Source organism: Amphiura filiformis, chromosome 10 (genome assembly GCF_039555335.1).
Source record: "Amphiura filiformis chromosome 10, Afil_fr2py, whole genome shotgun sequence".
Taxonomy (NCBI): Eukaryota; Metazoa; Echinodermata; class Ophiuroidea; order Amphilepidida; family Amphiuridae; genus Amphiura; species Amphiura filiformis.
This window is the reverse complement of record NC_092637.1, coordinates 16,249,767-16,277,391: the sequence shown is the minus strand read 5'-3', so window position 1 is coordinate 16,277,391 and position 27,625 is coordinate 16,249,767. Positions and strand designations below refer to the sequence as shown.

The 27,625-nt window shown below is 38.2% G+C and overlaps 1 protein-coding gene across 1 annotated transcript; it reads left to right on the top strand.

The window, feature by feature from the left end:
- Nucleotides 1-76: 76 nt before the first annotated feature.
- Nucleotides 77-24,235, top strand: LOC140163235 (U11/U12 small nuclear ribonucleoprotein 48 kDa protein-like). Its single transcript, XM_072186633.1, has 10 exons — nt 77-168; nt 5,298-5,446; nt 6,542-6,661; nt 8,563-8,626; nt 12,268-12,306; nt 15,463-15,636; nt 16,747-16,862; nt 19,263-19,504; nt 21,090-21,152; nt 23,202-24,235. Exons 2-10 carry the CDS (start codon nt 5,306-5,308, stop codon nt 23,566-23,568), a joined length of 1,326 nt encoding a protein of 441 aa, XP_072042734.1. The 5' UTR covers nt 77-168; nt 5,298-5,305; the 3' UTR covers nt 23,569-24,235.
- The last annotated feature ends 3,390 nt before the right edge of the window (nt 24,236-27,625 follow it).

Sequence of the window (27,625 nt, the reverse complement as noted above, 5' to 3'; positions counted from 1 at the left end):
GAGTAGTCCGGAGGTCGAGTCGTCTGACATTCGTAACATGTATACATGTACGAATTATTCGTTTGTACAAGGATAATATGTAAGCTTATCAAATTATCATGTTATTCCAATGAACAGTGCAGTGTAACCCAGTGCAAGTATAGTATGCAGTGCAATTCTAACTTTCAAGTAAGTTTGCATACAATATTATTAATATTAAATCATATATTCCAACTCCAAGTATACATCGCGTATTTATTGCGTTGGACGCACTTGTCTCTGATTGTAGGTATGCCAGGCAAACCTTAATTAACACATTTGTTAATCAACCAAATTCGTGCCATAGAACACAATACCGGGGTACATATTTTACATAGAAATTTAAAAGAACAGGTAGGTCAAGGAAACCTACATAAATATGTTTTCTATACTTCACTTGACCCAAATATATGATTTTTATGGTGATGAGACAATCGCACATGGAATTTTAGAGGGATTTTGATAGCAGTTCCATTAAAAAAAAGCTGCTATCATAATGAGACTAAGATCTCCCGAAACACCCCCGAAATGCTGTTTTGGGGAATTTTGCCAGCAGAATCTTTTTGATGAAAGTCAATACCTGTCAATACCTGTTGGTGGTAACGCTTCTTCAAGACATCCTGGTGAGACCGTTCATATTTTTGCATTTTACTTCATCCGAACTTAGCCAAAGAAGAGGAAATGCCACGCCCGCTTTTTGTTGTATGGCAATAGTATATGACTCTTTCTTTAATGATGATGTTCACCAAATCACATATCTTGTATCTATATCTTGGCATTACATTTGTAAGCCTTGCTTGCAAATACCAACCAGTGCACTCTTCATCTGCAGCCAGGTCATGCTCAAGCATTGCTCAAAACCTGGACACATTTAAGCTCAAACTTATAAAAGATGGCGTCTTCAATATGGCTGTCTCAAGGAAGCTCGGCACTTTTGCAAGTCAGAAAGACACTAAAGCTCACTCTCTTCTATACTTGAGCCTGCTTCTGCTAGCTAATGCATCTGATGTGGAAGTTAACCCAGGTCCCAGGACCCCTAAATACCCATGTCAAATATGTAACCGTGCAGTAACATGGAAACAACATGGGGTTGCGTGCGATGACTGCCAACAATGGTACCATGCCGACTGTATGCACATGTCTACCCCAATATACATGGCGCTCAATAACATCTCTTGGCACTGCGTGAATTGTGGCATGCCCAATTTCTCATCCAGCTTATTTGAATCCTTTGTGGTTGACACTGCAAATTCATTTTCTAGCCTTGATGAAAGTGATGGTAATAGCTCTGTGCTTACAAGTAACAGCAATACTGCCTCATGCAGCAGTAGTCCAGGACCACCGCAGTCATGTTCGTCACCAGCTGCTAAAATTCGGGCTAAGAAACCTGCTGCTAATATGAAGATCTTAACTGTTAACTTCCAAAGTGTGAAGAACAAAAAGGAGGACTTGGCCAACTTAATTGACTCGGCCCAACCTACCATTATCATAGGTAATGAAACCTGGCTCAATAGTAGCGTTTACAACTCTGAAATCTTCCCGCCTAACTATGATGTCATACGTAAGGACCGTAGTGATGGTTATGGTGGAGTTCTGTTAGCCATCAGTAAAGAGCTCATTTACGACCATGTTGACATTAATGTTGATGCAGCTGCAGAATGCGTCTTTGCCAAAGTGTCCATGGCAAAAAATCAGACTCTTATTGTGGGAGCCGCATATCGACCTCCAAATAATGATGCACAGTACCTGGACTCCTTGTGTTCAGGTATTGAAGCGGTTCACGCCAATTTAAGAATGCTGCTGTGTGGATCGGAGGAGACCTAAATCTTCCAGACATAAATTGGGCCACGCTGACAATTGAAGGAAATCAGTATCCATATAGTATCAATGCAAGATTCCTTGAATTACTTCAGAACTGTGGTTTACAACAAATGGTTATGTTTCCAACAAGAGGAGAAAGCATCTTAGATTTATTTCTTACCAATCGCCCATCACTGGTAAATAAATGCGCTCCCCTGCCTGGACTTGGAGATCATGATATTGTGTACACTGAATCTTGTACTGTACCTCAAAGAAGTAAACCAGTTAAACATAAAATTTACCTGTGGAAACAAGCTAACATCTGTGACATGAAGAGAAACTGCCTTACCTTCCAACTGCAGTTTACATCCACTTATGACGTGAACAGCTGTGTGCATAAGATGTGGATCGACATCCAAACTGCATTAATTAACATCTTGGACAATGGCGTGCCCTCCAAGATGTCATCCACAAGGATAAATCAACCCTGGATTACAAGCAAAGTTAAGCGTCTGACAAGACAAAAGAAACGTAGCTTTGTTAAAGCTAGGAAGACCAGGAAGAGTAAAGACTTTGAGAGATATCGTCAACTGAAGAAAACAACCAGATCAGCCTGTAAAAGTGCTTACAGCGAGTACATCAATAACATCATCAGCCCTGATTCAACTGCAAATCCCAAAAGATTCTGGGGATTTATAAACAGCAAGAAATGTGATAATTCAGGGGTCTCTCCTCTGAAGGCATCAAATGGTGTTACCTATTCAGACAGTGCGACTAAAGCCAACATGCTAAATAGTCAGTTTTCATCAGTCTTCAACAAAAATGAGGACAAGTCTTCCATCAAAGACAAGGGACCTAGCCCATATCCACCTATGGAACCCATTGTAGTATCATGTGAAGGTATCAGGAAACTTTTATCTGATCTTGGCATCCACAAGGCATCAGGCCCGGATGAAGTTCCTCCTAGACTACTGAAGGAGTTATCAAATGAACTTGCTCCAGTTCTGTCAATTTTCTTCCAAGCCTCAATTAACCAAGGCATCTTACCTGAAGAATGGAAAAAGGCCAATGTGGTACCTGTATTTAAGAAAGGAGAAAGAAATAAAGCTGAGAATTATAGACCAATCTCACTTACATCTGTCATCTGCAAGGTCCTAGAGCATGTATTATGTAGTCAGATTCTGGAACACTGTGATGTTAATAATATCATCTCAGATGCGCAATTTGGCTCCAGGAAACGGCGGTCATGTGAGACTCAATTGCTGCTAACCATACAAGATCTAGCTGGCGCATTGGACAACAAGGGCCAAGTTGATGTGATCTTATTAGACTTTTCAAAGGCCTTTGATAAGGTCCCTCATCAGAGGTTGTTACATAAACTCACTTACTATGGTATCAATAGTAACATCATGAGGTGGGTGAGTGAATTTCTGCATAATCGCACCCAACAAGTCATCCTGGAAGGGTCAACATCTGGAACGACACCAGTCTTATCTGGTGTGCCACAAGGAAGTGTTTTAGGACCTTTGCTGTTCTTGTTGTTTATAAACGACCTTCCTGACTGTATTTGGCGGGTACAACAGCCAGACTATTCATGAGACGATTGTGTCCTGTATCGCCACATTAAATCGGAGGAGGACACACGTTTATTACAGCAAGACCTGGATCATCTACAGCAATGGGAAAATGACTGGCAGATGAAGTTCCACCCCCAGAAGTGCCAAGTCATCCGCATCACAAATAAGAAGAAGCCTATTCAACAGCCATACACTATCCACAATCATACTCTCGAGGAGGTAGACTCAGCCAAATATCTTGGTGTTAATATCAGTAAGAACCTCAGCTGGAACCATCATATCAACTCCGTTACAAATAAAGCAAATGCCACCAGAGCGTTCTTGCAACGTAACCTTCACCAGTGTCCCAGAAAGACCAAGGAGATGTGCTACAAGACCTTAGTACGCCCTATCATCGAATACTCCAGCATAATATGGGATCCTTCAACATCATGCAATGTCCAAAAGCTGGAGATGGTACAACGGCGCTTTGCACGGTTTGTTTATGGGGACTACAGAACCACCAGTAGTGTTACTGCCATGTTAGACCAACTCCAGTGGCCCACCCTTCAGGAACGCCGTGCACAGACCAAAGTGGTGATGATGTCCCGGATAGTTAACCATCTAGTTGATGTTCCCCATACCTATCTGATTCCAACTATAGCACTGAGAGGACACTCAATGAGATACTTGATTCCCTTCGCCAGGACAGTTGTGTACCGGCAGTCATTCTTTCCGGACACCATTAGGCTATGGAATAACCTGCCTCAAGATCTCATCAACTGCACATCCGTAGCTGGATTCAAGCAAGGTGTGCAGACCATCAAGCTCAGTTAAGCCAGCCTGGTTTTTTATCGCACAGTAGTTTGTAGAACCTTATCACCTGCACTGTATATATCTTCACTTGGCATGCACACAGCCATCGCAGTACGTGATACGCCAGAGGCGGACTGTACTTTACGGAAGAGAGAGAGAGAGACAAGATGTAACTTTGCAACGGAACGGAAAGTGCTATATGACAAAAAGGTTTTCAGTTTTGTCATGTCATTCTTTACTCAAGGGCTTTAATTTGATATATATAAAATGATGCAGTTTGATGGCAAATTTGAATTTACCTGGGCCTGGCATAGGCCCTACCTACTGATTGGCTGCTGAGGCAATCTGCTGTTGCCGAGTGGAAATTTATGAATGAACTGTGCGCTGTACACGTTTAGCTCAGACTTTGCAACATCACGGTAGTCGTGCTCGTCAAACTAAGGTTTGCTGCATTTGACTAGTATCTGATCAGGCCACTTCCCTGATCATGTGATCTGATATACACATGTAAATAATTTTACTGATCACAGACACAGGGCTGTCAACTTTTTGGAATTGCGTGGCGTGAGTGGTGAGACACCTCAGGTGGTGGATTTAGAGCAGTGAGTGGGGGGTGACAATTTGAAAAAATTAATGAAAAAAAAGTAAATGGCAGCGTAGGCCATAGCGCCCATCCAACGCAGGGGGGGGGGGTGAGGGAATGTGCCCCCCTTAGATGTAAGAAACTTTTGCAAAATGAAGACTTAATGAAGCGATTTGGTGGACCATTTTGGCACTAACTATAGTCATGATAGTATGTAAAATTTTAGTTTGTAATTAAGCGACTAACTTGAATTTGTGAAATGTAGGTCCATGAAGCCTTTCGTGGACAAGTTTTCCCTATTATTGTAGACAGGTTTATAAATTGTATTAAACATACATTGAAAAATGTCAAAAGCAGAAACAAAAATGGCCACTTGTTTATTCACTACGCAGGGTGTCTGAGGAGGGATGTTGGAAAATTGTGCAAAATGAAGACCTAAGTGCAAATATACATCTACATGTCAAAAAAAATTGTACAAATATTCAATAATTTCTATTTTTCTTAACATTCCATCTTCCCGCTAGACTCTAAAATGATGATGCCAACCAGTAACGGGGAATCTGGGCATTCCCGACAGGCTTTTATTGACAGCCTGTCAGCACTGATAGACAAAGGGAAAACAGATGCTGAAGTCATCCTAAATAAGCTACAGTGGTCAAAGGAAACGGTCTTGGTGAGTGAAGAAACTGTCAATGATTTTGAATTTCAGCCTGGAATGACTTGCCCCATGGGATATTGGATTCAACCAGTTACAAGACAGAATTAGTCAAACACTTGGACAATCAACTCATAGCCCACAATAAGCCTAGTCACTCATCAAACAAAAAAGTCATATGTGACATGATCTGGTCCATGGGGGCCACAAAGGCGGCAAATTTGAAACTGAGATAAAGGTCAAAATATGGAGTAAAAAAACAATAAAATACATAAGAAAATAGGCATCAAAAAACTTCATAACTTTAGAACCAAGTATGCTAGACCTTTGGTGGTTTCAGTAAAAGATAGCCTGTTGTATGTAATGTTATAAAAATTACAGTATAATGTTATAATTATAGTAATTCAATTTTCGAAAATGGCTCCTTTGGCCCCCATGGACTAGATCATGTCACATATTATAAGTCATCCTCTGATGTGACGCAATAACCTGTTTAATCGGAGTAGAGCATCCAGATCCAAAATTTACACAGTTCATTATGGTTAATATTCTAAGGTGAAATAACTTTAGTTGCAATATCTTCCAAAGGAAATACTGCTGGTAAATTTCTTATTTTTTTAATAATTTGACTAAATTTGCAGTAACACTTGTAAATTTTCTAAACCTATAATTAGTTGTTGTAGTAAATTTAAACTTGTCACACAATAAGAAGGAAGTATTTGATGTACCATATAATTCTATTAACCACCCAGGGCGCTTAATAAAGTCATTTTGGGTGGGCGCTTATTTTTTACATTGCTTACATAATTGAATACATAAAAAATGGCCCTAAATATTCAACCATTATCATCAGTGTGCCATATGTTTCGGGCCATGATCCAGATTTGCATAGGCTGTTTGTTGTAAAGTTATTGGGTGGGCGCTTATAGGGGCATGGGCGGATACGAATACGGTATTCTGATCCATCATCCAACACGACTCTTTCAAGACTGGTTGACTTCGAGCGGATTTTGTTCATGTGACTTAGATTCATGTAACTAATATGAGTTATGTGACTAAATTAATTTGATGACTCTCAGTATACATTTTCACTTATACCTTCTATTCTTCCAGGAGGGTGCAGACATGGTGAGATGTCCTGTGAATTCCCATCACCTGGTCCCAGAAGCAGCTTTGTCAAAGCATAGCGAAGAGTGTCAACTTGTCAAGGAAGGTTACTCACGCCAGGAACAGGTGAGAGGCAAAGAACGTGATTCCAGTATTAAACAGGAAGCTCTACTTGGCCAGTTCGCCACAGTAGAACGGACTTACACCTGTTACTTTGATGACAGACAGAACAGAATTTACATGGATACATTTTAACCTTGACTAATCCCCCAAGGAACTTGAACCAAAAGTGGGGCTTCCACTTTAAGAATATGAGGCCAGTCTGTATTTGAATTGATTCTTACAAAGATTCAACAATTGCCAGAAATAAGTGAGAGTATAAGGGTTCAATTCAGAGTGATCATTTTTACCAAGATTCCATGTAAAAAAGATAAGGAGGAATTTCAACGTCGACTTGACAGTGTAGGGAATATGTAAAATGATTCCTGCAAAATTGCACAATTTCTTTGCATGAACAGGGCATTAAATAAGGCAAGAAGCTTTGATTAATTAAGTTGTTATAAATATGATTCTTAAACACTTGAGAACGTTCCTGCAATCTTATTGGTTCTTACCCAGCTTTACCCGTGTGATATGACACGATATCACACGGGTCAGCTGCCGAAGCGCGTCGACACGCGATACACGTACTCGCTTATTTGGACCAATCGGAGGCGCAAGCAACAACGGGACTGATCGATTTTAAGCCCTAGGTAATTCCTTGCAAAATGTTGGATTTAATTTGATTAAAACTTGTATAATATTTTTATTTGAATTGAAGTGTTTAAGAATGAGAATAAAGGTATTGTTTTTAGTTGTTTTCTTGCATCTATCGTCTCATATAACACTGGAGACATCATTATTTTTGGCGTAAAACAACTCGTCTTCGCCTCGTTGTTTTACTTAAAATAATGATGTCGCCCGTGTTATATGAGACGATAGATGCACTCCAGGGGCTAAAAACAATACCTTTATTCTCTAAGTCGACACCAGTTTATATTCGGCAATCGGCAAGAATTGAATTGGGAATCATAAATTGTTTGTAGGCTTTTTATTTACACAGTGAATTTTTTTTATTGGAGTACAAAACAAAAATTAAAAAGCCTGATTTTTTTAAAATGTTTTGGTCAGAGAGTTGTATTTTGTAAATCAAACATTTAAAGTAGAGCAATGTGGATATTAATTTTTGCGCTATTCATGCTCAATGCAGCGACTGCAAAAATAAAAATGTTCTCTCATGTATATTATGTATGGGGCGCTTGCACGAAAGGTTTAAAAAGCCATAATGTACATTTTTGTACTATCTTATAATATGAAATTGGTTAATTTTTTTTAAACCTGATTTTTTTGCATATATTTTACACATGTCCCAACTTGCACCTAAATGGAATCGGCCAAATTTGTTGTCTTTGTAGGTCAACAGAGCAAAGTTCAACATATTATCATAATTTAAAAATTATGATAATATGTCCTCCCATAGAACTGCGTGTTAAATGGCCAAAATAACCAGTGGGATTTCTTTCACTTTACCTTGTTATTTCAACCTAAAATGGACAGCAACCCTTCCCATCAGTTATTTATTACTAATATTATTTCAACATTTTGAATAAAGAATAACAAAATCAAAATTTGACGGAAATTGTACATTAAGGCTTTAAAGGTTGATAAAAATGCCCTGCATTGAGAGTCAGTCAAGTGTGGTGGAGGACAAAAAACTATTATCATCCTCTGTGAATCTTTGGCACGTCATTCAAACCCATGCTTTGTAAGGAATATTAGCACTCTGTAGGTGATATTTCATTTTCATGTGCTCCAATATCGTTGTTGTGCCTCCAGGGCTAGTGACCCGGGGCGTACATGAAACCGTCCTATATGAAAGAAAATACAAAATTATGAATTTATTGCAAAACACACACAAAAAATGTGCACAAAAAGACCACTTTTACTGTACCGATTTATCTGGTTTTTTTTACTCTGTTTATTTTCAGAAAGAAATACCACACAATGATTGGTACTATGAGAATGCAAAGAATGTAACCTCCATTTTGATTGGTAAGCTGTGATTTTTGTGATTTAAAACAAAACAAAGTTGTGTGTGTTTGCTGCTGTGTGTGTAGGTCACTCAGTGTTGAGTTGGACCTGCTTATAGGAAAACTATCCCAATTATAAGCTGAACAAGTAATCTTATGTTGAAAGTAAAAGCAATTGGGCTATCCCATTTAAAATTTGTCATACCCCTGTGGAAGATTTAAGAAGTCTTCAATTGGAGGGAGTATGTTTTTCAAATGGAATTGGCTATTATTCTATGCCAACTCAACCAATGGGTTGGCTCTCTCAGATTTTCTTTTAAATCACTATCAATGCCCTATGTGTCAACTGAACACAGCTCTTTGTCGTTTCTGAGTTAGGGCCTGTTGAATTTTGGCATTTCTGACACGATTTTTCCACTTCCCATTGAAATACTCACAAAATTGTCCCAAGTACCAACCAAGTTTTTACCATGTGGGAAGTCCACCACCACAACCAAATTCACACAAGTTCAAAAAGTCTGTATGAACTTTCCAGACACCAGAAATCCTAGTGGTGTCAAGTCTTCTTCATGGTTAAATTAGTGTTTGAATCTCTCATTGAAATACACAGTAAATTGATGAACTTTGCATTCTGGGTATTAGAGCATTAATGTCAATTACTGTGTATTTCAATGCAATCTCCAAGCAGTCATTTAACCATGAAGATGGCTTGATACCACTAAGATTTTTGGTACAGAGGAACATCATAGAAGTAATTTGCATATGTGTGAGATTGGTTATTGGGGCTTATTTCCCACATGGTAAAAATTGGGTTGGCATTTAGGATAATTTTGTGTGTATTTCAATGTGGAGTGAGCAAATTGCGTCAAAAAACATCAAATATTCAACAAGCCATAACTCAGAAACGACAAGGTTTTGAGACCTATTGTTGTATGGGCGGAGCCATAGGCGGAGAGCCATACTTTAATTTTGTTTTGCAATATTTGTTCGCACGTTTAAGGGTTTATCAAGCCACTGTATAGATTGAAAGTTGCAGGGTATATAGTATGTAATCGAATGAAGAAGTAGATAGATTTTCTATAATAATATGTGTTCAGGAGAGGAGATATTTAACAAAAACAAAAACACCCAAGTCCGTCAAATGCACGAATAAGAATACATGTATAGTATAGGCCTATCCACCATTGGGGAATTGCCGCAGCTGATTAGAGTCGTTCATTTCGATGCGGTACATGATTAGAGTCGTTCATTTAGTGCGGTAAATAGCGGGCAATGGGTGTATTTTTTGTTTGCTTTTGTGTTGCTTTTTGGAAACACTCGCTACCGCTTATAAAGTCGTTAATTTGTTTGCACAGACCTAGTCTCCTACACAGCCAATTTGTGTCGGGCGATCCGAACAAACATCGTGATAGCCACATACAGTCTGGCCCGAGGCACACACTATCAAGTGTTTATTTACCAGTGACCTTCAATAAAATTGATACTGTAGTACAAACATGCTATATATAGGGTGTCCCTGAAAGAACTGTATCGTCAGAAACTTAATTGTTTGGGTATTTTAACGCCACAACTAAACAAAACTAAATACTTTTTGAATTTTGACAAAAAGACGAAATATTAAGATTAGAAATTTAATAACATGGCATAATCACTGCGCATCATAATTTTTACTTCATTTAAAACACATCTTTTGACTCATTATAACCCCAGATTTTTTTCTTTTTTGAAAAACAAAAATCCTTCCAAACTTTACATAGAGCCAAAAATTTACAAGATTAAATTTTTTTATTTTGGCATAACAATTCAGGGAATTTTGTTTTTGTTTGTTAACGTTTGCTTTAATACGCAATCACTCGGGCACACCCTTTCCAACGAAAAATGAAAACTTTAATCTCAACATTTAATTTTGAGCATGGAGAAAGGAAATCATAATTTCCCTCCCGTTTCTCCCCATTTTCCCCTTCTGTTTTTCTTCTCTTTTTTTTTCATTTTGCTTTTCACTTTTTCACTTTTTTTCTTTTCTTTCTATCCTTTTTTATCTAAATTAATAAATTTTATTTAATTTATGACTGACACAGCATTCTGTCATCCCTGTCTAGCCCTGCTCCAAAGGTCTGACCTGGTTGTTAAACCGGCGCAGGCCAGATGTCAGAACTGCAAATCAAATGCAGCAAGGTAGAGGTTGTAATATCGTGCACATAGCTACCTATACCTTGCTGTGTATAGTGAACAGAGCACATGTATTTTGCTCACTGGCAATTGATACAAACAGAAGGTATCAATAAATGGGACAGTATGAATGGATCGTTTTCGAAGTTTATGTTGTGATGAAGTTTGGCAGTCAACATGTGCGATGATGCCGAGTATTATAGGGTCTACAGGGGTTTTAACAACATGGTGTATCGCCTAAACTTGGTCAGTTGTATTTGTAGAGCTGAATAGATTTCGGGGTCATCCAAGGTCACCCAGTGTTCATCTGAGGTCAAATGACTAAAAAACTGTCATAATGGCACGAAACTTGGTGGGTATAGTCAACACTTAGAGTAAAATTTTTGGAAGGTCATTTCGGGGTCATCCGAGGTCACCCAGGGGCATTTGAGGTCAAATTACTAAAAACTGTTATATGGGCTCGAAACTTGGTGGGTATAGTCAACATTTAGATTCAAATTATTGGAAGGTCATTTCGGTGTCATCCGAGGTCACCCAGGGGTCATCTGATGTCAAATTACTAAAAACTGACATAACAGCATGAAATTTGGTGAGTATAGTCAACATTAAGAGTCAAATGTTTGGAAGGTCATTTTGGGGGTAATCCAAGGTCACTTAGGGGTCATCTGAGGTCAAATGACTAACATCTGTCGTATGGGCATGGAACTTGGTGGGTACAGTCAATATTGCTAGGAAACTGTCTATACATACAAACTGAACTTCCACCACACGGCTCGGGTTGTTTTGGTAAAGCAATACCAACACCTGTTGTGAACTCGACACCACGAGCGGATATCCCATATCCCAACCCGTGCTCTGGGCATCTTGTAAAACATAAACATTACACAGCCGTGCGGCCTAAGTTCCATATTATTTCCTTCTTTAATCACCCACACTCCCCATCCACCATCCAGGCTTCGCCCATACAGGGTTCTGAAAAGAAACTCACATCTAAACACAACCACTACCCAAGGGTGAAAATAAGAGAGCTTGAACCAGGGGCCACTTTGGCAAAAAAGTGGCCCCTAGTTCACCAAGATTTGGAAGAACCAGGGGCCATTTCCAATTACCAAGGGGCCAAAAATAAAGATGTGCTGGATGAGTTAAATTAGCACCATTTGCTTGTAATTTGATATCTTTGGTTCACTATCCTGGGGGCCAGTTTTGTGAGTAAAGTGTCCCCTGGTCAACTAAAATTGAGATGGAACCAGGGGCCATTTCAGAGTTTCTGGGGGCCAAACGGCTCCCGTCTCCCACTTAATTTCACCCCTGCCACTACCATACCATCACCCAACAACCTTACACACCAACCGCGTATGCCGAAAACCGCGCAACCCGAGAACCGCTCTAGTTTGAAATGTGTTCATTTGGCCCATAGGGCTATGATATTTGTCATTTTAAACAAATTTCGTGCAGTTTCCCCTTATTTTCATTTTTTTTTCTTATTAATTTCAGATCAGTCAACACAGAACCAGATTTTATCCAAAGTTTCTGGTAGGTCACTTGTACTATAGTTGTCTTTTTCTTGTTTTTAAAAAAAATATTGATGCATTTTAACTTGAATTTGATTTCTGATATTACATGTATATTCATATATTCAATGTACTTCTGATCCCAAATTAAAGCCATAATGTGTGATTGCTTCACAGCGACGCCCTCAATTTTAGTTGGATTTCTACTTTTTGCATAAATATAATGCCCAGTGGTGTACTAAAATACCACGTAAAAGACTAAGCCTGAAGTGCTTTAATAACAGTAAAATTTAAGTTTTTATATTAAAACCGGGATACCCAGTTTTATTCAGAGTTCACAGATCGAGTGCTTGCTAACATGTCCCGCGATGTCAGCTTATGTGTACACACGTCGAGCGCGATGCTCCGTGCAGTTACATGTAATACGATCGGCGAGCGAATGAGGCGCTGGAATGAAATCACAATTTTCTTCGTTATACCTCATTTGTTTGGCTCGAAATTAAAAGGGGATAATGTGATCAGTGAAAACAAACATTTAAATAGGAATCTATTCTTTATGCAAATCACACATTATTGCTTTAAAACAGCACATTTATTCCAGCAAAAAGAAACCCAAATGTGTTTGTGAATGCATCTTAAAATTGCATTGCAACAACTTTTGAAAACATTTAAAAAGCGCTGATTTTTTGCTGTATGGTGCCATACAGGTACTTTTCATGATCAACCAGGGTCAGAAATTCGCAACCAAGTGCGAGAATCCTTTTAGATTCTCCTAGTGGAATTTTGATTCTCGCCATATAACTTTGTATGATGAACTGAAATATTTACATAATTACATTTAGATTCTTGCAATTTTGTTGACAAGAATCTTTGGAAGAATGGATTCTCGCTGAATTTCTGACCCTGACAACTTTCACCATTTAAGGTCCATTTTTGCACCATACCATGTTTAGGGTCAAATCAGTGTTTTCAGTGGTAAAATGACCTGTAGAGTTCTGAGAATACAGCAACAAAATAAGTTTTGCAAATTTGTTTTTTTGACAGTACCCAATGTAAAAGCTATTCAATTTTTAGTAAATTTCCTGGTGGATTTTTTTTGGTTTCTGTGAGTCTTTTTTGTGGATAAAGTGCAGAAACTGAAGGTCACAAGTAATCTGCATGCGATTTTCACAAAATTAAATGTGGTAGAGTATAAAAGTACAATTAACTCTTTAATAAAGGTGTATACCAATTTATTTCATGCACTTTTTATCCTGATTATTATAACCATATCTTAATTGCAGCATTTCAGTACATCACCGTTTACGTGCGGATACACTGGGTCACCATGGCAACAATGGCAGACATATTGGATGACCTATGACCTAGCATTTAAAATGTACACAAACCATATGAAAGCTATATCTCAATATCCTTTAAATGTGTATCCTTACATGTGTTGAATACATCGGGTTATATAAAGAGGGGGTGATTTAGGTTACAACCAATATACCATCACTATTTTTGGTATAGGCCTTCAGACAAAACAAGGAAAAAATATGTAGTGTTCATTTTGATATGAAAACATTGCATGCACGTCTGTTTGCAGTATTAGAAAAAACAGGAACATAGCCAGGGGATGGGGCAGCTGCCCCTCTAAACAGCGAAAGCCAAAGAGGTCCAATTTGGGAGCATAGTTAGCGGGGAAAAAATCAGTTTTTTTATGCTTTTTCGGTCAAAAAAGTTTCAAAATTTGGGGAAATATCAGCCTCCAAAATAAATCCTGGCTACGCCCCTGGAATAATATAACCTCTGTAACACTCCCAAGTCTTGTTAGATATTGGGTCTTTGCCTGAAAGTGAATGAGGGTCACTATTTAGGTTCCCATGTATGACAGCCCAAAACAGGGACTTCCCATACAGAGTTCAGAGTGGAAGGAGTGTGACTTGATCGATAGCTTCATCCCCCATTTTTCTTTAGAAAAACTGCAATTTTGGTAGAAAGCTCATATTTTTCTCATTACCCCAGTAAGATTTAACATCCAAGATATGATTTGTTTAGATGGTGTAAGCAAAAAGGATGTGAATTTTGGTAACTGCTCTCTTATGGGGCATTGTTAATACAAGTTTTTGTTTCTTATATCAAAACCGCTGGTCATACAAAATTTTAATGGTAGGCCTCAATCTAAGATAGAAAACAGAACAGAACAGAAAATTCACAGTGTATCAATTCAGTCAGCCAACAAATCCCAGTTGAAATCCATACACCTCCTATGGCCTTAATCTCCCACACAGTATGAATTTCAAATGAGGTTACCTAAATGGGTGAACTCTGTGTGGAAGATTAAGGTCATGTCTTCCATAGGGGGTGTATGGATATCATCTGGAATAGCCCATTATCACCAGCTTACTTGATAGCTGAGGTGGTATAGCATATATCTAAAGTAAAGGACTCAACAGATTGGGGGGGCATTTGCTTGCAGAGCAGAAACACCTCATAAAAATTTTAAAACCCAACTTTCAAAAGTCTTGTCTTGAGTGTCGACTGCAGATAAAAACAAGTTCCAAATTTCTTCAAAAATTCATAAAATTCAAACTTTTACATTTTCATGCTCACATTTGGAATCAGCATGAAAAATGAATTAATATGAGTACAAACAAGCCTAGTATTGGTTCAGTGGTTCTTGAGATAGCTCTTAATATTTTGACAAAAAAACCCAACTTTTTATGTTGAAGCCTATAATGGTCAGCATGCAGATCATTAATAAAACTTATTCCCTATTCCAGAAAAATACAGCACTAATATTTTTGGATTAAAGATTATCCTGTTTTGCCAAATAAAATAAAGCTAAATTCCAATACTTATAGTTAGTTCTAACTGGCAGTGAAAGGGAAATTTTGATATTTGGTCAATTTTTGGACATAAGGGCCAAAAACATGTGTTTTTAGGGCATTTTTTTTTGTATGCTATGACAATCAAGTCCAAAGACTTGTACAAAGACTAATTTTTGGAAAACACATCATTTTCTAATCTTTTTCATAAACAATTATCAGAAATAACATGAAATATTAAAATTATAACTTTATGAGTTAATTCTTAGCCTACACTCATGCCCAATTACAGAGCACTTACAACCTTCTTGCTATCAATACATTCAATAATTAATTATTTCAATTACAAATTTTCATCCATTTGACAGGGAGTTCAGGTATCAAGCCTGTTGTTAGGACCATGGATAGGATCGAGACGGATTTGAACTCCCAGGAGAAGTTGGCCATATACGAGTATGTAGTACAGAAAGCTAAGGAAGCGGGCCATGGAAGTAATGTGTCCCTGGAAGATTTGGCCTTTGACCCCACCTCGTTTCAGAAAGGTAGGATCTAGTTTTGATAATAACAGGTATGAAAGTTTTCAGGCTTTTTTGTAATCCAGATTTACTCAATTTCTTTTATTTTCAGCCTGTTTTCAGGTTTTTTGTCAAAAGTGGACTTTCATCCCTGTAATAATAATGGTAATGATGATAACAGGTAGTTTTTTTGATAAAGAAATACGCATTTTAACTTGCTATTCGTAACTTTTGATAGGGGGTGCTATCTTGATCACAGGTGCTTTTCACATATGACTTATGACAGGGGGGAGGGGTACTTAGTACAAATGACCATACGGGGATGTGCCTCAAACATGGATAGCATTTTTGTCCCTTTGGTATATCAATGGCCCCCCTTTTGGCCAATTTTGGTATATGGATGGGTCCATTTTTCAAAGTTTTCTCAATTTTTTTGGCCAATTTCGCTCACTGTAGTCAAAAATTATTTGCCCTATAATTTGGAGAAAATATTGTAAAAACTACAACAATTTGTGTCAAATTTGGCTGAACATTTTGACATTAGGTTAAAATTTCTTACAAAATTGGTATATTGATGGGTCAACTTTCAAATTCTCAGCGGCACACCCAAACCAAACTTTGAGTTTGATCAAGCACACATTACACCATAGGAACGTGACTACCAGTTCCAGCAAGAGATGTTGTGAGCCCAAAAAGCACCTGTGCTGTGATCAAGATGGCATACCCTGCCATTGTAAGCTAAGAAAATGTTAAATGTCAAACTATTCACGAATTATATGAACAATCTTACAAATCCAACCCTTCTACAGGTGGCATATAAACTTGAAAATTACTTATTTTTTGGTTTGAAAGAAATAAGAATTTATTGGAAGTTATGGAAGAAAAAAGCCCTTTTACCCCCCCCCTCCTGTTGAAAAAAATTATGGAAAATATTAAAATCTCTTGAAATAAAGGTATGAAAAAGTAGCCCTTCTGTAAAAATAAATATACCTGTGCTCTTAAATGATAATGATATGAGTACTCAGTTGATATGTTTAAATTCATGTTATATTGAAATGTGACATTATTTTGCATAACCTTGGCCCAAACTATGGTTCTCTAAAATAAGTGATTGTGTATCTTGTTTGTTTTTTTCAGGAAAGAGAGACGCTGAAAGTCGGGCTGCAGCTTTTGCCAAACAGAGAGATTTAAAGAGACGTCGGCAAACATACCGGGCGAAAAATGTCCACATTACACGACGATCTCAAACTCAGGTTAGTAAGGCAAAAATCTATATAATAATATGCATCGTGTGTCTGTCTATCTGTGTGTGTGTGTGTCTGTCCGCCTATTTTCTCAGAGACTAGGGGTCGCACGTTCCTCAAACTTGGTGGGTGCGTGCATCTTGACCCGAGACAGAACAAGTTTGTATTGGTTAGTGGATCAAGGTTACCCAAGGTCATCCAAGGGTCATTTGAGGTCACATTAGTAAAAACTGTTTTTCTTGGAGACTGGGGGTCGCACGTTCCTCAAACTTGACGGGTGGGTGTGTCTTGACCCGAAACAGAACAAGTTTCTATTGGTTTGTGGGTCAAGGTCACCAGAGGTCATCTAGGGGTCATTTGAGGTCAAATTAGTAAAAAACTGTCATATGGGCATGCAACTTGGTGGGTACAGTCAACATTTAGAGCCAAATTTTTGGAAGGTCATTTTGGGGTCACCGGGGTTCATCTGAAGTCAAATTAGTAAAAACTGTTGTATGGGCATGAAACTTAGTTGGTACTGTCACCATCAGCCAGGTAATCGCGACAGCCGAGAACCGCCAAATACGGGTAACCGCCTAGTATACAATAGATTTGTCTCATATTCCCCCTGCCCATTTGATGTTTGCTGGAGCAAAATTGCTGAAATTGAATTTTATTTTGTATTTTTTTTTACATTTTAAGAAATTTGGCCAAAAATCAGCTGTAACATCAATTTCAATTTTGTTTCTGATCGCACCGCAACTCCAAAGTTGTAAAGCTAGATGTAGCCTGTATTCGAGCTAAACATAGCCTGAATACTTCCAAGGTCAGAATACCCAAAATTGGTGTTGTGCAATTTATAAAAAAAACCAAAATAAAACAAAATAAAAAATGCATACCTCATTAGATTTGAAACTCCCATGGGACATAAGACAAAACTAATATTGTTTTGGCGCAAGGAGACTCTGCAATTGAATTTGAATTTTTTCAGTGATTGTGCTGGATGCTTAATTTCTTTCTGCAACCATAATGGGCCACAATACCACCAACCCTTAGGCTTAAGAGTTTAGCGTATATTGTGGCCCATTATGGTTGCATAAAATAAACACGCATGCTGGATGTGGTGGAATGGAGGAATATGAAATTAATTTAGATGTGAAGGCTCAGATCTTTATATATATGTGACCATCCATCACAAAACGCTCGTAAAGTCGGCCCCTGGTCAATCTTGTTTTCTTCCATGTTTAAAAATATATATCATAAGCTTTACAATGATAATTGATATATCATTTGACTTCAAACGATATCCAGAAGCGGAGTTATTGCTTTTTAAACTTTGCTCCTTTTGGTATTTTTTTGGTGCTACATTATTTCTCTTTTCCCACATTGCTGGTATTAAATATCAAATGGTCATAATTAGCGGTCACTTCAAATTATCCCCAAGTCAACGAGGTTCAGGAATGTCCTTTCATTGTTAATTGTTGGTTAACCCACCACTTGCACAGGATTTGGCCAAGCAAACAAAGACTACAGCTATTTACTAATTCTATACATAAGTATAAGCTTATTATCCTCTTCAACAATAGGATTAAAGATTGGTTTTTGACTGGGACTAAAATGAGTAACATGTAGCACATATTTTAGGTACATATGAATACAACCTTTATGAACATTTTGCACTGTAACACGAAATACAATTTGCCGACTTTACGAGCGGTTTGTGATGGACGGTCACATATAGTAAAGGACATACTGTGAAGATTCCGCCACTTATTGGCACCTTTACATAATGGAATTTCAGGTAGGAACCAAAAGTGCCCTATTATAAAAATTGCACCAACAGGTAAGGGCACATACCTTTAATTTTTGTTGGGATTTTCAGAGGAGGGAGCTCTTTATTTGTATGTGAAATTTACTTTATATTAAGGCAAAGGAGCCCATGTGCCTCATTAGGCAAATCTTTACAGTATGGTAAGAAAAAAAGTGGATTTGCGCAAAATTGCATCCATCCTCTACTTAAGATTTTTAAAATAATTTTGTTGTGTTTTATAGCTTTGGAAGTCTCCCATCGAAAGTTCAAAAAGAGCAGACGTCAGATTTAGCATGTTTTTGAAAAAAGTGCAATTTACCTGTATTTTACCAATGGGCCATCATGGTGTTTTAAATTGGTGATGGTTACAAAGACTTGCTATTCTTTTTGGAAAAGATCTTATTAATCCTTATGATTATTCCAATGATCCAATGTTATTAGATTAGACAGCTCTTTAGGAAAACTTCATTGGTAAAATACATTTGAAAAAAAAAAAACAGTTTTGAAAACAAACTCCTCAATTGAAAGTTCTGCTCAATTTCTTAGCAGAACTTATGATGGATTCTCACACCATGAGAAATTGTTTACAAAGATATTTTTCACTTTTTTCATTTTCTCAGATCATGAAAGAAATCATCGATTCACAGATGTCAGAACTGGAAGATATATATCAAGATGAACGAAGAAGGAAAAGAAAAGAGGAAAAAAGGAAAGAAATAAGCGACGATAGAGATGGGAGAAGGAATGAAAGAGACAGAAGGAGAGAGGATAGAGAGGATGATAGAAGAGATGAGAGGAGGAGGAGGCGGAGAAGAAGATATTCAGATGACTCTGGGGATGAGGATGCTTCAGCTTATGACAGGTAAGTTGGGTTATTCCAGTTGAAATCCATACACCCTCTATTAAAGACATGACCTTAATTTAGTTTGAAATTCACACCCCCTGTGTGGAAGATTAAGGTCATGTCTTCAATAGGGGGTGTATGGGTTTCAAGTGCAAACCACACCTCCCCTGTAGGAAGATTTTGGAATACCAGCCAAAATTCAGCACTAGCCATTCCAGACCCAACTGTTTTCATCTGACCAAAACACTGGTACTGAGACACATTAAATATACATGAATTCTTACATGCATAGTACATGCACTTGTGCATTAGATAAGTCTGCATATCACAGGTAGTCATACTTGAATGGAGATATGCCTTTGTGCTGCTGAGACATGAAATTATGTCACTGCCAATGAGATACATTATCCATGAATTCTTTCTTGCATAGTACATGCACCAATATCGAGGGGACAGAACCAAAAGACCCCAAGTACAAAAACGACCTACAATGATACAGGCGTTTTTGTACTTGGGCCTTCTGGCTCTCACACATTTCATGCATAGTGTTGCACTTAGGGCTTTACATTTTCGCTGATAACAATTGGCTTTAGCTTGTTTATGGCTATACAATCATAAGGGGCCCAGTGTTGTAAAGGATTATTTTGGTACCAAAATATTATTTTAGCCAAAAATGCACTCACTTGGGGCCTTTTGACCCCTCGATATACAAGGCAGACACCGAATGAGAGAGGTTTGTATATCACGGGTAATCATACATGCAGCAGCTAACGGAGATATGTCTTTGTGCCGCTGAGTCATGAAATTATGCCACTGCCACTGAGATGCATTAAATAGCCATGAATTCTTTCATGCATAGTACATAGTATGTGCACTTATGCACTCCTATACAGGGCAGACACTTAATGAGAGAGGTTTGCATTTCACGGGTAATCATACACCAACAGCTAATGGAGATATGTCTTTGTGCCGCTGAGTCATGAAATTATTCCACTGCCACTGATTTGCATTAAATAGCCATGAATTCTTTCATGCGTAGTACATACGCTCATTTGCGCATATACATTAAGTGCCCTCCATGAGTGACACACAAAGATTGCGGAGTTGGTATTCATACTCTTTCATTCTACTTCATCATCATCATCAGCAGTCAGCTGCGGAGTAGGCGACTACAAGCTTTCTCCAACTATTGCAATCTTGGGCAAGCGAAACAATTTTGTTTGGCTGCAACATCCCTTCAGTATCTCCCAGGAGGTGCTGGACATACTGTAAGTACAGTGTGCGAGCCGTCCCGGTTTCCTCTTCCCATGTGGTGGAATATAAAGGGCATATTCTTTCACAGGCTCGTGCGTCTTCAAGACGCAGTATATGGCCGAGAAATTTGAGTTGATGAATCTTGACTCTGGCAACCAGTGGAGTGGTGTTGGTCAGATTGTAGATGGTTTCATTTGGAATCCGATCCACACGCTTGATGTTTAACATGACTCTAGCAAGATGTTGCAAAGGCATTGATTTTGTTTTCCATGTCCTTGGTGATTACCCATGACTCACACCTGTACAGAAAGACTTCATTGGGTATCTATTATGGTTTCTTTTATTTTAGAGTACGTGTGAAGATTGAAGATGAAGCGGAGGAAGGGGAAGTTGTAGAAGGGACTAACTCCAGGTAACTATTCATCAGGGATATTAAAAAAAAACATACAAAAAACATAGCTGTGAGTATTGTACACAAAGTCATATTCTAGCAATCTTCAACAATTTCATGCCAAAATTGTGATCCCCGGGTACAAAAACCAGCTGCTCGATACCCGAAGGGCATTATTTAATATATTTACAAACCTGAAATGGCCCCATGAGTTGATAAACTTGGTCCCTGTGTCCCTATAAACACAACGTCCAATTCTCGCGTTTCACAATACGATGCGCCGCCAGCGGTTGCTTTTGGCAGTCAAATTTTCGACTCCAGAGTCGACATGGCCGTTCTAGCTGCTATTGAATTTTCACGAGAGTGTGATAATAAATATGTTGAAAACAGCTCCACGGAGGATTCCCTGTGATCAATAGATAGAAAATGGATCTACTATAGTTGTAAATTGTTGTTTTAGTGTGCATTCGCATGTAACATCATTATAATGACATTTACCCACAATGATGCATGTTCCTGTATTGTATTCGTATTATGCGGGCTTTGGATGTCGACTCATTTTCCAATGATGCACTGCATATTTTGGCCTTGACCCAGAGACCGCTGGAGGCGCATCGTATTGTGATACGCGAGAATTACAAGAGGCCAGAGTTTAATGTCAAACAAAGCTGTTGTTTAAGTCATTTACATTAAATATTTTGCAGGCATATATTTTCAATAAATATCATTGCTACAAATTCACACAACTGTTTAGAGACCATTAGGAAAAAAGAGTGCAAATTGGCACTCAATTTTGACTTGATCCCTGGTGATACTTGTACCCCAGGTACCTGCCCATAAATTACATACGGTACCCTGGCACAAAATTACCTGGAAATCACAGCCTTACTTGAGCAGTTTTCCAAAGTGTTCCAATATTGATTGATGGGGGAGCGATGAATGGTAAACCAATGTTGTACTCCCCATTCCAGAAAAATACAAAACTATTTTTTTAGATTAAAAAAATATTATCTGGATTTGCCAAATGAAACATAGCTTAATCCTAATCTTTTAGGTAGTCCTAACTGGCAATAAAAGTCAAATTTTTATATTTTGTCAATTTTTGGAAATAAGGGCCAAAAACATGCATTTTTAGCATGTTTTTCGACCTTTACGTATTGTGACAATCAGGCCCAAAGACTGAACAAAGACTAATTTCAAGTTATGCGTTATAATTTTTGGAAAACACATTTTTCAATCTTTTTCATAACAATTATCAAAAATAACATATAATATTAAAATTATGAGCTAACTCTTAGCCTATACTCAAGATTTTGAATGCTTAGACTTGTGCTAAGTCTTACAATTTTGTCACTACAATTGTAAGAAAACATGCAAAATTGCATGTTTTTGGACCATGCATTCTACCTCAAATTGCAAAGATATTAAAATTTGACTTTTATTGCCAGTTAGGACTAACTAAAGGATTAGGATTAAGCTATGTTTCATTTGGCAAAACAGGATAATATTTTTTTAATCCAAAAAAATTAGTGGTGTATTTTTCTGGAATGGGGAGTAGATATCCTGTTTATTCCTAAAACAAAATAAATGTCATTTCCATGATTATAAACAAATTTGACAAAGCATGCCCATTGTTCAAGTTTCCAAGATTGTACTTGTATGATTGAAACATCTGTATACCGTATTTCGTCAAATAGTCACCCCTTCAAATAAACGCCCCCCCCACCACTTTTTTCAACCAAGATGTTTCAAAAATGCTGATATTTCCATGCTATCTTGTGTAGTAAGCCTACCAAGTTGCCCACATGGTCGATAATAACGTCAATAATTGGCGATAATCTGGATTGGAAATCTGAAAGTGAACCAGAAATCAGTGTTTCTAGTTCATAGTTCGTCATTTAAGCGTGAGTTTAAGTTTACCTAACGAATTATCGTTCTAAAATTGACCTTGAATAAACGCCCACCCTTGGGAAAATGTAACGCCCCGGCGGTGTTTATTTGACAAAATACTGTATTTTGAATTATATATTATTAATTAATGTTACCCCTAATATCATGTTTTATTTACAGGAAAAGATCAAGGCATTCCAGCAGAGATAGAAGTCCAAGAGGGGAAAGCAGACACCGTAGAAGAGAGCGGGAGCGTAGTCCATCTATTGCAAAATATTCTCGAAGCAAACATGATGACAGGGAAGATGTCACTCCAGAAAGCGTAAATGATGACAAAGAAGGCGGATCTGCCCAACGCAGCAGGGAGGAGTCTGTAGAAAGTTTTGCGCAAATCAGATTGTCAAGTCGTGAAGGATCAGTTGATTCCTCTAGGAGGGATGAGGAAGAAAAGAGGCATCGCAAAAAGAAGAAAAGTGATCGAGAACATAGATCTAAACATAAACATAAACGTTCACATGATAGGGTGCGGGTGAAAGAAGAAAAGTGATGAAATCAAATTAGATATTTTTTTGTTTGATCTTGTCAGAAGCTAAAACATTTTTTATAAGGGTATGGATCCAGAGCCAGCCCCTGATTGCTGTTAGTTTCATGATATAATCATCTGAGGAACCAATCAAAACAGCTTTTAGATCTCTCAGCAATTTTAAGCTTAATCCCCTTTAGCCAATCAAAATAGTTCTTATACGCAAAATATCTAATTCTTGATCATGAGATGGCGTACCTTCTGCGTACTGTTGCGTCAGCGTACTTTTCGTGGAACAACAGGATTGTGCAACCAAAGACTGTGATTGGTAAATTCTCAAAAGATGTGCTTGCTCTGTAAGCGTGTGGTCTTTGCGTATTACGCTAGACGCAAATATCTGTTCATACCCAAGTTGGCTCTCATGATCGAGAATTAGATATTTTGCCTATAGAGGCTGATAATTGGGCCGGTTGTGCTAAATTTCCATGGTAGCAATGTTTGAATCAATGACTAAGATAAAAGAAATCAAGTGATTGACAGGGAAGAGCTACAAATCAATGTGTTGAGTAATGTGAAAATTGGCAGAGTAATTGCTCTCACTCTCCTGAAAAGACAGTCCAGGAGGATATTTTACTACATATTGAGCTATTTCCAGTGGCGGGGCATGGGGGAAATTCCTGCCCCAGTCAGAACTCTTGCCCACCCAAGTTGCCCCCATTAAAAACTCAAAATTACAAACATTTCTACTTTTTGCAGCAATTTTGTGCAACAGTTTTTAATTTTGCCCCCCTGAAAAAAATCCTGGTGCCGCCACTAGTTATTCCAGTTTTCCGTACGGGGTGTATGGATTTCAACTGGAATAGCCCATTGTTAAAAGAGTATTATCTTTAGATCAAAAATGAATGTAGAGGATAAAATGTTGTTACATTGTGATTACACTCTGGAGCCTGCATGAAAACTTCTAATATAAAATGTATTGAAAAACTTACTCTGTGCCATGCTATTCTTTCAATGTGGTCCGATTGATCTTCCGAGGCATAATGCTAACAGGGACAAACTATCAGCCTCCAGTCGAGTGAGGCCGAGTATGTGCCTGTTGACCTTTGGCGGTTGCACTTTATATTATAATATATTGTTTTACTGAGAACATCAAGCTCTTCTGAAGCCTTCAAGGAGAGCTGTTTAGAGCATTTACAATAGAATGAAGGAGAGAATGGTCAATTAAGGAGAGCTAAAAATCACTCTCCTATATCAGATTTAAGGAGAGCAGTAGAGAGCGATTGCTCTTGCTCTCCTTAAAAGGCTGTCCTTGTGATAGGATGGAGGGAAGTTCAGATACGATTGATTGGAAAGGGTTATCTATCATCCATAGGAAAATTGCTGAAAAATGGCTTGTGCCCCCCCATCATACCCGGTGCCCCCCAATCATGGTCGGTGCCCCCCAATGTGATGACCGATGCTACGCCACTGTATATCATCCAGTCTTTATATAGGAAAAAGTTACTTGTGTATCCAGTAATTGACATTGCCAATTAGGATATGTACGGTAAAACGTTTGTAACATGCACCAAGCAGTAGTAAATCATTATGATTCAGAACAAGTATAGTTTGACCTTAATCCCTATGATTAGAGGAGTAGTTTGGTGTGGTTTTCAACAAAATATGAGCAATTTTTGAATGTGACCTTGTATAAACTTTGATGACATTTTTCCGCCACATTGGAAAGAAATATTATTATTTTTGGCCTTGAATCCAGATTTGTTAAGCATATCAAGAGCTACATCTGTGTCCATTTCTGTGCTTATAGGTGTGATGTCATGTGTGGCACCATAAGCACTGTTCATATGGGTAAAACCTTTTTTAAAGAGTACCCAGGCAGTGGTAAGTCGACATTACTACCATTTATGATAAGCACTGTACATACCGTAAAACCTTTGTTAAAGAGCACCCAGGCAGTGGTAAATCGACATTAGGCCTACTACCAATTAGGATAAGCACTGTATGTACGGTGAAACCTTTGTTATAGCACACTCATGCAGTGGTAAATCTACCAATTAGGGTAAATTAAGCTCTGTTCATACAGTAAAACCTTTGTTAAAGAGCACTCAGGCAGTGGTAAATCGACATTACTACCAAAATAAGCACTGTATGTACGGTAAAACCGTTGTTAATGAGCACTCAGGCAGTGGTAAATCAACATTACTACCAATTAGGATAAGCACTCTTCATAGAGTAAAACCTTTGTTAAAGAGCACACAGGCGGTGGTAAATCGACATTACTACCATTTAAGATAAGCATGTACGGTGAAACCTTTTAAGAGCAGTAGAGCACCCAGGCAGTCGTAAATCGACATTACTACCAATTAGGATAAGCACTGTTCATACAGTAAAACCTTTGTTAAAGAGCACCTTAGACTGTGCCATAGTCAATTCTTGATAAATAAAAATATGTTATTATTAATCATGATGAACACATTCCGTCATTGAACTTATATTATATTATACTGATGTTTATTAAAATTAAAGTGTTCGATAGTTTATATAATTAGTGACAATAAAAGTTATTAGCTGTTATTGAATGAATGCAACATATCTTGCATAATTATAATGGCTCACTTCAATACTGAACAATTCTGATTTTTGAATCTACCAGTTTATTGATCGTGAAAGCCCGAGTAAAAATCCTCCACTTGGGAAGCTAACAAACAGAGGGAGTACGGTGACTGAAAAGATCAGATGTGAAAATCTATCAATTGCACACAATTAATACAAATCATCGTTTTATGCGTAAAAAAATGTATAAATAGCCAGAGTATGCAAAATGGGCAAGTGGACTACGGAGAAGTCTAAGGCCCCGTATCCATAGGCTGTTCCCTTGTGGCATGTGCCCTTGTTCTGTGTTCACTTGTTCCCATGTGACCTGCCACACAGACAACCTATGGATACTGCCACTAAGCAAAACAAAGGTTAGTTGTCTGTGTGGCAGGTCACATGGGAACAAGTGAACACGGAACAAGGGCACATGCCACAAGGGAACAGCCTATGGATACGGGGCATTAGAGCACCCAGGCAGTGGTAAATCGACATTACTACCAATTATAGGATAAGCACTGTTCATACAGTAAAACCTTTGTTATAGAGCACCCAGGCAGTGGTAAATCGACATTACTACCAATTATAGGATAAGCACTGTTCGTACGGTAAAACCTTTGTTATAGAGCACCCAGGCAGTGATAAATCAACATTACTACCAATTAGGATAAGCACTGTACGTACGATACGGTGAGCACTGTACAATGACTGTTGCTATATCGTGCCCTAAAAAGGTGTAGGAAAACGTTAGGAATAGAATATGCAAAATTTCCTGGTCACTGTGATGCGCTAGCATTAAATGATATTAAGGTTTTAAATTTGGTCCCCAAAATCTAAATCTTTCATGTGTAGTTCTATGTGTTAAAGGGGGGGGGATGCAAAGATTTTTTGGCCCCACGTCAAAAAAAAGGAGGGAGGAAAAGGTTTTTTAGCATGTCGAGGGGGAGGGGGTTTGGCGGCACAGCCAAAAGGGAGTTGGGTGGGGGACAAGCGATTTGTGGCAGACCACTTTGAGAATTGACCACCCGGGGGTAGGCCTACACATAATTACATAGTCCTGGGTATATCCATTTCATTATTGAAGTACCCGCCCCACTGGGTTTAGGGAGTGTTCATAAATACTTTTGGTGGTGGTGGGTGGGGGGGGGGAAAATATTGAGGGGGGATCAAAAAAATTTTGGGTCCTAAAAACGGGGGATCAAAAAAAATTCAGTCCTTAACAGGGGGGATCCAAAAAATTTGAGGGTAAAATTCTGGGGTAAAATGTACGAGAAGGCATGTGTACATTCGAAAATTTTGTGTTAAGTATTCAATTTTGTACTCTCAAGCTACAAATCAACAAAATGTTCGCACTTTACAATTTGGGTGTAACACTATATGAGTAATAACTCGAAACGGTAATTTTTTAGCTAATGAGTTAATGACCATTATGATAGGGGTAGGTAGATCCCGGGAGATGATAGGGGGATGGTCCATACAATCATCCCCC

What these genes read in the sequence shown, in the direction of transcription:
- LOC140163235 (XM_072186633.1), top strand. Translation starts at nt 5,306, where the DNA reads ATGATGATGCCAACCAGTAACGGGGAATCTGGGCATTCCCGACAGGCT. An exon ending in CCCCACCTCGTTTCAGAAAG is followed by an intron (nt 15,637 to 16,746) that starts GTAGGATCTAGT and finishes TGTTTTTTTCAG; the next exon opens with GAAAGAGAGACGCTGAAAGT. An exon ending in GTAGAAGGGACTAACTCCAG is followed by an intron (nt 21,153 to 23,201) that starts GTAACTATTCAT and finishes TTTTATTTACAG; the next exon opens with GAAAAGATCAAGGCATTCCA.